General features: G+C 41.6%; 1 protein-coding gene across 1 annotated transcript in view; it reads right to left on the bottom strand.

Moving 5' to 3' along the window:
• Window positions 1-12,293, bottom strand: part of LOC144112828 (zinc metalloproteinase-disintegrin-like protein F1) — a 55,697-nt gene that overhangs the window by 23,417 nt on the left and 19,987 nt on the right. The window contains exons 12-14 of the mRNA XM_077645640.1: window positions 11,584-11,715; window positions 10,224-10,396; window positions 3,503-3,704 (exon numbers count right to left, since the gene is read on the bottom strand). Coding sequence (XP_077501766.1) covers window positions 3,503-3,704; window positions 10,224-10,396; window positions 11,584-11,715 — 507 coding nt within the window. The remainder of the gene's footprint in view (window positions 1-3,502; window positions 3,705-10,223; window positions 10,397-11,583; window positions 11,716-12,293) is intronic.

Genomic DNA, 12,293 nt, shown 5'->3' with positions numbered 1-12,293 from the left:
TTTTGTATCTTACTGAACAGTTACATTTTAAAAAATTGAGCAGTTTGGATCGTATGTTTTTCTATGGCGTTTTTTGTTTTAACATTTCAACGAGGTTTTACTGCAGTAGGCTTTAAAAATAATGAATTTCAACAGTTAAAAATGAACCAGTGAAGTTCACATTTAAAGGAGGATGGGGATGACATGGCTTAGCTATAAGGTAAAGTATTTCACAACTTGGTTAGAGAAAACTCTACCATTTCAATTCTGTAGTCAGTAAAAACTTAGAGGAGTACAAAATATCTCTGCAATGAAAATCTAGCAGGATTATGGTTACTTAGTCTTCACATATGAATACGCTGAAGAAAAAATTTTGAGAGGATACACAAGCTCTGCCTTAAGGGTATGACGTGATATTGTATTGAATTCATTCCCATATATGCAGATTGTCATTCTCTACTTTACATTCATAAATCCCCAGGAGTCCTCATACCCCTCCTCCTGCACAGTGGTGCAGAGGTTAAGCGATGCGCCAGTACAATTTGCAATGGCAGGTGCTCCCAGTAGTGGGGTTTGTGCTCTGGCTGCTCTTCCCGAGCAACCAATCATTAGTTGGTTGCAAACTGCCACCTGCCATGGTGGGCAGTTTGCTATCTGGTGATCAGGTTGTGATGATGTCGCAAGGTCACATGACCTATGTGGCCCACCTGCCTCCTAGGTTGCTCTCTGGGGACCGCCTGCCTGTGCCATGCCCTTGATTTTTTGCTCACAATGCCGATGCTGACGCTAACACGGATGCCGACACAAATACTGGATTTTCTGGACAATGAGGCCTTTAACCCTACCATGTCAATATGGTTATTTATCGCACGATATGCAAACACACCAAGATTAAATTTTTTTAGCTCTGGTATACAAAGAATGGTTTGGTTTGGTCTGGTCTGGTTTATAGGGTTTAGCATACCAAAGCGACTAAGGCAATGAGGAATGCTGCAGTGGAGGGCTCCGGATAATTGCGACCAACTGTGATTCTTTAACGTGCACGGACAATGCACAGTACAAGGGCCTCTAGCCGTTGACCTCCATCGAAATGCGACCGCCATGGCCGGGACCGAACCCACGTATTTCGGGTCAGCAACCGAGCACCACAAACACTAGCCACCACGGCAGCTTAAATGGAGGTGTGTACAGAGCATAATTAAAGTGTATAAACCAAACTAATGTCGTATTTAACAGAACTAATTCCATAAGAGGTTTTTATTCGTACCTGTTGAATATACAAGTTTAATCTGAAGTAATTATACAGTCTGGCATTATGAAATGAACAATGGTAAGGGCATGCGGGATAAGAGCTGATAGAGGACATGAGTGTTGTTACATGCTTGGAAGCGAAAACAATGTAATTAATTGCATTCAGCTCGATTGAATAGGAGTCCATCGTAACATTAATAGAAACACCAATAAACATTAACATTAATAAAATCTAAAGTAAGCTTTGAAGTTAACATATTCAAGGAATTCTGCTAATGCAGTAAGGCATTAACTACCTATGTAGATAGCATTAGTAATTAATTTATTAATGTCTAATTTGCATTAAACAGCAATGTTTGCTTCCATATTTTCTGCAGACTTCATTATATGCATTATCAACTTGTGCTTTTGTCACATTATCCTAAATTCTATAGCTATAAGTTGAACATTGTTATGATGTTTTTCTCTCGATTTTAACATGATGTTTATATCCTGCATTGATGCTTTGTAAATGCATATTGTTAAATAACATTCCTTTCTGTTATAAAGATGTTGATAGGCATATTATATGCTGTAGTGTTGAATGAAGCGTTGTGTACTTTTAGGTTCTGTTCTCAATTAAGCTGCTGTAGGGGGCGAGGACCCCACGTCAAGCCTATACCTAGGCTTTCTGTCCCAGCCTCTCACATCTCTGGTGTGGAATAAACCTGATTGATTGATTGACTGACTGACTGACTGACTGACTGATTGATTGAAATCGAAGCAATTCAGTGCAGCAACTTTGCCAAACATCAAATTGTTTACAGTGCAGGACATTAAATTTTTCTAGATGATTAAACAATCTTAGATATCTACATAAAGTTTCTAAATTATTTTACTGAAAAAAAAAGGAAGACTGGGGGTGGCCCAAAAATTACTGATGATATTTTATTCCCTTTTGAAAACAGACAAATAAATTTTTTTCTCTTGGGGGAAACACACCTAATTAAAAATTAAGCTCATTATGAGTGTGAAGATATAAGCAATGACATCTGCAATCAGTTTCCTACCATTTTCTTAGATACCATCTAGGCCAGAAGTGGAAATATTTATTTATAATATACTTCTCACTTCAGTAGATGATGTGAGGAAGAGGAAGATTCAATGCTGACAACAGACAGTTGGGACAGTTGCAGAACAGTTGGCAATGGTCATTAGAGGAGCAGCTGAAGCAGAGGATTGGCACTAAAATTACGAGCAATTTCCAGGGGGCTACAGAGAGTTACTCTGTCGTGAGTGATAGTTGGTATGGAAAAGTTGTTAGATTTCTTGTTGAGGAAGAGTTAGACGCCACTGCTGATTAGAGTCTGAGCAAAAAATTTCATTTTCATAGTAGCATTCTTTAACAGTATGTTCTAGCAAAATAATATACGACCAACACAAGGAAGCTATCAAATGACGGAACTTTGGATGATTAAAGATAAGTCTTTGAGAAGCTGGTAGTAGTACTTGTGACATGTGGACTTTGGGTCATTCCACGCGAAAGGAGACGCGCCAAATTTTCGACATCTTAGATTTGGCTGACAAAATTTATATCAGTTAAGACAAGTTCCAACAGAAGTGTACAGACCTTCTTTTGAAGAAAAAAAACTTTCTCTCCAAATATCGCGCTCCAAAGTGCAAGAAATCGCCTTAGTCTGGGCATTTTTAGAAAATTATTGCTCAGGAACTGTTCCTTGCCGAAAAAGTTTCTCTCTTCATGCATTCAGGTATTGAGATGCCTTGTGTCCCAAAAGGTAAACTGTGGATGACGCCAATTTGGTCCAAAATAGAAGTGCTTAACAGGAGAAAAATTTCAAGATTTCCACATTTTTTAAAGTAAACTTTTAGTCTAAATTTTGAGACAACTTTTTGGAGCATTGTCTGAAACCCTGTTATAGCAATGTTTGTGTTCAACTTGACTACTACGCTTGCGTTGTTGTGTAATTCGTTGTTCTAGAACTCTGCCATTGGTCCATGCAACCAAACACAACATGTCTATTCCAAAAACTGAGCAATGAATTTCTATCCAAACAAAATCACTGACATTCACTCTCAAGCAAAAGCCCAACCTTCAGTTCACTCATATTTCACACCAGTAGATATGGCAATTACACCAGCAGTATATGGCTAAACCACCATGATCTGAAGAAATGTGATGACAGTAATCAGGGGAGTAGTATCCTATACATAACAAAAGAAGCTGACTCTTTCAGGCAACATAATGGCAAATATGCACTACAAGTCAACAAACCTTGTTGTTGCCACAATTTGCACCATTCGGCGACTGGCCAACATCGGCAGTGAATAAGCCCAAGTCCACAATGGCTGATCGACACGTGTATCGTTTGTCATTTTCATCAATGTAAAATTTGGACTGCACAGCTGCTGACTCTATGCCGAAATCCAGTCGTTCATTCAGGTGCACACAGTGCAGTGTTCCACACATAACATCCCTGAAAAAGTTTATGGCAAAGTTAGCACCTTTCTCGCTAGCAAGATAGTTTCACTGATAAGTCACACAAGAAGTTTTCGTGAGCCTTCCTATTTTATTTTCATTTCCAATCATCCCCACCTTTATAATTACAACCATTTCTCATATTACATGAACTAATCCCAAAGGAAAAGAATGTCTACAGCAGATTACACGGGCACAATAAAACATGCACTGTGGCAACAAAGGCTTTGATGATGTGCAATAATGCATACATTTCTTATAGCAGAATAGCAGCATCAGCACATCACAGTTAAAGGTTTCAAAACGAGAAACCTTTGCCAAATAGACCAAATTGATTTCATATACCCACAGGAAGCATCAAACAGCTTGAACATTTCTTCTATCGGGACATACTGAATTCAACACAAGGGTATTTTTTCTATAGCCAATAATAGGCAGCTCCCACAGGCTGACCACTTAAATTTACTTGATATTATCGTATGTTGTCGACTGATGCCTAAAATAAAGAGTTCTGCAATATAGTTTTGCATCCAAAATTTTTTTCCGTGCACAGAACACTTTGTAAGATGAAGAGGTTCAGCGCCACGCTTATGCACTCTGCTTTCTCGGCAATTTTGGTTATGAATAAATTAAAATGTAATAACAATCGGTACCTTAAAGTTACTAGAGTGAAACTAAAGATGCTTTTGCCTGTGCCTTGCTTATTTTTTCTGTTTCAAAAACTAAAGTCTTTTTTTACTAAAATTTGACAAACTTGGCCCAAGTCACATTTTTTTATCGACTTTAAAGGTCTGTGTCTCAAGAAAGGAGTGTGCCAGAGCTACCACAATTATACATTGCGTTTTACACAAGTGGGACTATTGAAGTGAAGAGTGTCATGTTTACAGAGTTTATGGATAATGAGATGCAGCCACGCAAAATTCAAAAAAACACAGAACAATGAAAACTGACTACCATTTAGAAAAACATTTTTGATATTTCTAAACTTTGTTTTTATATTCTTTGCAACAATGTTTATAATCATCAAATGCATATTAAATAGCGCTGACAGTGTAGTAATTTCAGCCCTTTAATGAGACCCTTGTACAAGGCTCGGCACATCATGTAGCTCTGAGGAGAGTCCTTGTGTGCGACTGTAGAATGCGGGCAATACTAGGATAGTAAATAGGTAGGTAAATGAGCAAAATATTCCAAAAAATTACCAATCCAGACGTAATTTCAAGCAGCGCTTGAAATAAAGCCCCGCTAAAAGCGTGTCTTACATATGCAGGCAGCAGAGCAAGTCTGAGGACAACGCACTTTCAAGGATGGGCTGGAAGGTTGTCTTGCTTCGGATGTATGGGTGACACAGCACAGACTTCATACAGCAGTGCTCGTGAAAGCAAAGAGTCCTTGGCTCCCAGTTCTTTCTTTTAGTGCACGCGACGCTCCCCCTGCACTGCGCACCACGATAACACCACACGGTGCACCGCGCTCTGGCAGCAACAAACCTTCCTTCCGGGCTGTTCTTGTTCTCCTCACTGTGTTGGTTTTGATGAAAAATATAAGGCACCGGAAGCTATACTGACATAACAAACAGGGTGTACACTTCCCCCCAAACTTCAAAGCCGACTGCACAGCGCAAACGTGTTCATGCAAGGCTTGTTTTTGTCTGCCCTCGGCAGCCACGTTGTCTTTTCAAAAATTAACTATACAAATGCTATGTTAACAAACGCTCCCAGTCCTTGTTGCAGAGAAGACAACACATGTAGGCTTCCCCTTTTCCCCTCTCACTCGGGGTGAAGCCTCCTGGCAGTTGTTGACATTCACTTTCGTCACAGATCAGCGAGACAGCTGAGACTCTGTAGTGGAATTTTCCTCTTACTTCGCTGTTCACGTGCACCCCATGGAGATGGAAGAACAGCTCTCAGCGACTGTTTTGTGCAGGTTGGTACTTCAAGTCACCCATACATCCAAAGCACAAGAACCTCCCAGCCTGTCCTTGAAAGAGCGCTGTCCTCTGTATTGCATGGCGGCCTGCAGATGTACAACATGCTTTCAGCGGCTTTACTTCAGGCACTGCTTCCAATAATTGTGCCTAGACTGGGAATTGTTTGGAATATTTTTTTCATGTAGCAATCTTTTTACTGTCCTAGAATTGTAAGCCTGTTATACTTAGTGGTACAGGCAGGGCCACTTTCCTTTTCGTTCTTTTTATCGCCCCACAATATCTTTTGTTCTAGTATTGCAAGCCCGTTACGCGTAGTGGAACGGGCAGCAACACTTTATTTTTTGTTCTTTTTGTAGTCCCACAATAATTTTTGTCCTAGTATTTCCCGCATTCTACAGTAGTCGCATACAAGGAGTCTCCTCAGAGCTACATGATGTGCTGAGCCTTGCGCAAGGGTCTCATTAAAAGGCTGAAACTGCTGCAGTGTCAACATTAGAGAACATGTTTTTGACGATTATAAACATTGGTGCAAAGACGAATACGTGGACTAAGTTTTAAAAATATCAAAATGTTTTTTTTAACTGTCGTCGGAAATTATTGCTGTTCTGTGTTTTTTGAAATTCTGCGCGACCATATCCCATTATCCATAAACCCTATAAATATGACTGCCTTCACTTTGAAAGACATGCTTGTGTAGAACAGAATGTATAATTATGGCAGCTCTTACACACTCCTTTCATGATATACAGACCTTTAAAGTAGACAAAAAACAAGCATTACTTCGGCCAAGTTTGACAAATTTCAGTAAAAAGGCTGAGTTCTTCAAACAGACAAAAATAACCAGGCACAGACTTAAGCATATATAGTTTCCCTCTAAAAATTTTCAGGTATCGTTAGTTATTATATTTTCATTTATTCACAACCAAATTTGACCAAAACAGCAGAGTGCTAAAGTGCGACACACTACCTCTTCCTAATAAAAAATTTTCTACGCTTTGAAAAAATTTTGGGGACAACACCAATTGTAGAACTCTTTATGCTAGTCATCAGAAAATAACATATAAAAATATCACGTAAATTTAAGAGGTTGACCATCCACCCTTTGGTTGATCTTGCCTGGAACTACCCCGCAGACAAACTAAATCTATGTGGCTAGTGGCGGCAGTAGCGTAGTGCTCATCCTTTAAAAAAAATTTGATTTCTACATTGACTTATTGGCTGATATAATCACAGACTGCTATTGGCAGGCAGCCTGGTAAACTAAGGGGTCACAGTGGCTGGCTACACTACAACTGCAGTGTCCAGGTAGGAACTTTAGATAGAAAGGACCTTTCTCCAATTGCAATATTCCACACAGCTGATAACAGCCATTTGCACTTATATATTTGTGTTAAGACAATATGTGCACCCCATAACAAATTACGCAGACAGTGAGGCACAGTACCACTATATGTCAGAAATGGTTTATGGTTTATGGGGATTCAGCGTCTCAAAGCGACTCAAACTATGAGGGACGCCGTAGTGAAGAGCTCCGGAAATTTCGATCACCTGGGGTTCTTTGACATGTGCTGACATCGCACAGTACACAAGCCTCTAGAATTTCACCTACATCGAAATTCGACCGCTGCAGCCGGGATCGAACCCGCGTTTTTCGGGTCAGCAGCCGAGCGCCATAACCACTGAGCCACCACGGCGGCTATATGTCAGAAACAGGCTGCAGGACTTTCTACTGCTGCTGCTTTTGCAGGAGAGTCTGTTATGAATTTTAAGTGGTGAAATCTAATGCTATAGCTTTTACTTTGCATTAAGAAGTTCAAGCACACAAACCCATATACATGCAAATCATTTGGGACTAAACAGCAACTGATCTTTAACAACCCTGTTTTATGTGCTGCAACAGAACCTATCACCCAAAGTGCCTAAATAATTTTAGAATGACTGCATAGACAATATGATAAAAATTTTCAACATCATTGTCTATGCACATTCTCTTGCATAAACAAAATGTTGACACTGTAAGTGCATAAACTGGAACAATAGTAATTCCATGCAGGGAAAATTAAGAAACCGACAATGAATGCGGTTGCAAAAAAGAAAACTTCCTTTTTCTTGCCGATGAACGTGATTGTTATTTTAGGGAGTGTCCTTGATATTGAACAGGCAGCTATATCATTTCCTATGCTAATACGATGAATGGTGCGAGTGCAGTTGGATGGCGGATGGTGTGACTGCATTGGCTGCAGTGCCACATTTCTATGATTCCAGCGAGCCATTGTCCCACTGAAGAACAACAATGGCAGATGCACCTACAGTGCATTCCCCACAGGCATGCACAATGCCATTGCTGGTGAAAAGAAAGCATATGGCAATAATGCTGGAAACAAAGTGCAAAGTTGTAAAGAACCACAAGCATGACCAGAAAGTGTCAGCCGTCATTTTAAATACGGACAGCCTCGACCAACAATTTCGACAATCATATGCTCCGCAAGCAAGCTGCTTGAGAAAGAATGGAGTAGTTCAAAGAACAATGCATGGAAAATAGATTCGACAGGGAACCTACAAAGAAATGGAAGAAGCCTTATACCAATCATTTCTTGGTGCCCAAGTGATGAATCTGCCCATCAGGAGGCCGATTCTGGCAGCAAAGGTGAATCATTTTGACTTTTATTTTTCTTGCCTTTCTTCTAATCTTCTAATGTTCACTTCCAGCCAAGTGGCGGCTAGATCACACAGTTCAAAGACAGGCACGGGATCAAGTACGAAGCCATCACCAGTGAGGAAGCATCACATGATGTGAAAACAAGACAATCCAGAGAAAAAAAACAGCGTCACAATCTTTGAAAAGTAAGCGAACAGAAATATCTTCAATGGCAATGAAACTGAACTTCTTTTACAAACGCTCCCTCAAAAACCCATGTGCTCAAGGGGGCCCATGCAAGGGTGACAAGCACAGCAAGTTGCATGTGACCATATTTTGTAGCGAGAGCTACACTGGGCTACCAGTTGAGCATTTCGCAGTGGCCAGGAGAGGCCAGTTGTGCGCATGCGCCGTTACCATGGAAACCGGAGAGGAGTAGCAGGAGCGAGTGTGCTCTTTGCCATCACCGCGGCTGCGCGCCCGCTCCACCGTCGGAGCCGCGCATGATGTCGCGCAGATGAGCAGTTGTGTGCATGCACCGATACCATGGTAACCAGAGAGAACTTACAGGCGTGCCGCGCGCTTCGTCGCCGCCTCGCCACACGCTGCTCAATCACCTGAACCACGCGTCACATGCGCAGCATTGCGTATAAAAGGCAGAGATGTAATGGGTGGCTGTATCACAACGTTTGACATGGATGCACAGAAGGAGAGTCTAGCCGCTGCTAAACGGCGGTATAGACAAGAGAAGATTAACTCTTCCGATCATGAGGTTGTCGCCTGGCACTTGGCTACTCAACAAAGAGAGAATGAGCGTAAGAAGGCAAAGAGAGCAGCGGAGACGCCCAAACAGAGAGAGGTACGGCTTGCCAAATGGAGATGCCAGACTGCCGAGCGTAATAGATGGCGCATAGCCGTCGAGATGGAGCCTATATGTCTCTCATTGCTAAACATACAGTGACCACAACAAGCTCAGCCAGGGAAACGTACCTCTCGCTATGTATACCCTTACATTGCCGAGCTAAGCCACTGCCATTTTTTTTTGTGCAAGTACGGACGCAAGCGGTAAGTGCATCTCATCTGTCACCGGAAAGTCGAAGCTTCCCCGCAGCTTCCGAGGTGCCATCAGAATCCCTGTGCACTACTGCCACAATAGAAAAGCATGGATGGCGCAAGCGCTTTTTCACAAGAGGCTCGCAGAATTCAATGGGCACACGGAACGACAGAAGAGAAAGGTTTCAATGGCCCTTGACAACTGCAGTGTGCATCGTTCCATGCTAGAGCACATGCAAGCCTTCTTTCTTCCTCCAAACACCACTGCAGGCTTGTAGCCCATGGATATTGGTGTTATCGCCCATTTTAATTAAGCTCCTGTACTACTGCTGCGTCCTGAACAGGGCCACTGACGAGGCAACAAGGCAAACAGGTATGTGCGAGCGGTGAGAAAGAGTGACAGTGATGATGCCACTGATGACGACACGGTAGATCAGGTTTGTTGGTTTTATGTGGTTTAATGTCCCAAAGCAACTCAGGCTATGAGGGACGCTGTAGTGGAGAGCTGACGTGAACTGACATCGTACAGTACATGGGCATCAAGCATTTTGCCTCTAACAAAATGCGACCACCAAGCCAGGGTCGAACCAGAGCCTTTTGGGTCTAGATCAGTTTGTCCAGGTTGTGTTCTCGCAAGATGCCCTGCAGATGGTTCAGTGCCCCTGGGACTTCGTTTTCTCAAAGGGCTTTCTACCTGACCATGTAGAGCAACTAGGTGCTCTCGAGAAAAATGTCAGTCAGCTTTGCGTGAAACAAGCAAAGCTTGGAGTTGATTAAAATGTTTGAATCATTGCTTTGTGTTTTTTTTGCTAACCCGATGAGAACTGGCATTTCCATGGCACTTGAATGTTGTTATAAGAAAATGTTTTGAACACTTATAGCCCAGTGGAACTTACTCTTTGTTGCACTTCTTGTAGGTCTTGTTGAGACGGTTATATCCACAATTGGCATTTACCTCACCATCATCATTGCGCTTAAAGCATCGCTGATCCGCCATACGCCCACTGGAACCCCACAGCAGCTGGCACTGGTCATCATGAGAGCGGCACTGCTTACCGAAGCAGTAAGCCTATCCAAGGAAACAATTCACCATGAAACACCTCATGCTTGCACACTATATTCCATGAAGAAAAAGTTCACTGTCGAATAATTTCAGCTCACTCCAGCTCTGGAGAAAAATGTGCTGTAAAAATAGCTCAATAAAATAATAAAATAGTCTAGAACTGCTTAACATTCTAAGGCAGCCATTAATGAGTACACTAGCACAGAAAAGTCTGCTAGATTTTTATGGTGCAAGAGCCTCTCGGGCTAAAGAGCGCCATGGCGCATTGTATTTTTCTTCTTCTCAAGGTGGGGCCAAAGACCCATTTCCCAAGCAATTCACCCTAAAGAAGCCGAGCACCAGGCCAGGTGAAAGCTCGTACCCATTGTATCACTGGTGGGTACTCAGCGGCAATGGGTATTGAACCCCGCACCCACCGCATGCGAGGTGGGTGCTCAAACCACTCGGCCACTGCTGTGGTCAAGTCTGCTATATGAGTAACAGATATGCTCCCACAGTTCAAAGTTTATGGAATGCAAAATGAATTAAATTTCATCACTGTCCTCGCACAGAGCCTAGAACAGATATGCAGTGCCTAATTCTGTGCATGCAAATTGCAAAGTGCACCATTAAATATCAAGCAATGCATCCTGGATGCCAGGAAATTAAATTCCTTTTCCAAAGAAATTAAATTCCTTTTCCAAAGTTGCATTTCAGAAATTCATGGCAGCAGGCGCACATAACTCAATATACAGAAAGAAGGTGTAGCTAACCTTTGCTATACAGATACAGTTTAATGTACAGACAGAAGAAAATGTACTACAATATTTACATGAGATGAAACTGCTGAATCTCTTCTTTTTAGAAGTTTGCATGAAAAAGCATATATGTGTGCAATTTCAAACAGAAAAAAAATTGAACTGAAACTTAATTTGCAGTGATTCTTCATTGCTTTCACCAAGGAAGATAGCAAAAATTACATGTTCAGAGTAAACAGGAACAGGGGGGGGGGAGGGGGGCTTGCTAGGATATATACTAAAGTATTCAGTCCTTAAAACTGCGAGACATACAGAGAGGGTATTATTTCCCTTTTGCTTTCCTTGCTTTGAAGCTGAAGACTACAGGCTTCTTTAGCATAAAATTACACAGAGATTTCCACAAGCGACTAGTAAAAAAGCATAAAGAGAGCTTTGTCCAAATATTCAGCCTCTTACCTTGCCTCCTCCACATTCTGTTCCATCTTGTACAAAGACATCTACTGGACAGAACTCCGAAACTCCATCACAGTATTCTGGCAGATCGCACTCCGTCACAGTATCTCGACATAATGTGGCTGCTTTGACCACCTAAATGAAAATGAAAAATGAAATATGACTGCTCGCATGCTGACAACACTATAGAAAGCTATAACATTTGCAATGGCTAACATCAATGAGCCCTTCTTTTATTCTATCAATAATGTGGCCATTGATAAGTTCCTGCAACAAAATACCTAGGAGTTCACGTTTCTTCAGGCTTGACATGACACAAACACATTGATTACATAACCACCAAAGTGTCCAAGACCACCAGTTTCGTTAGGCATCACCTGCACTTTGCAAATCAGGAGCATACACTACTTTTGTTAAATTACAACTAGTATACACCGGTATCATTTGGAATCCGCATCAAGCCTATCTTGCCAGAAAACTCAAATCACTGCAGAATAAGATTGCTATATTTATCAAAAGGAAGTACTCTCTCTACTCCAGCCTTACTGACATAAATCATCTCTGAATTTATGCTCACTCAAAAACAAAAACTTGTTATGCTGCTGTCTCACTTTCGCAGACTTTATCACAACCCTTCGCTATTCACAGAACCTCATCTCAAACCGTCCCATCGTATCTGTCCCTGATTAGACCACCCCCTTTAAGGTGCAACC

Source organism: Amblyomma americanum, chromosome 1 (assembly GCF_052857255.1).
Source record: "Amblyomma americanum isolate KBUSLIRL-KWMA chromosome 1, ASM5285725v1, whole genome shotgun sequence".
Taxonomy (NCBI): Eukaryota; Metazoa; Arthropoda; class Arachnida; order Ixodida; family Ixodidae; genus Amblyomma; species Amblyomma americanum.
Note: the sequence above shows the minus strand (reverse complement) of the source record. Positions and strands in the feature narration are given on the sequence as shown.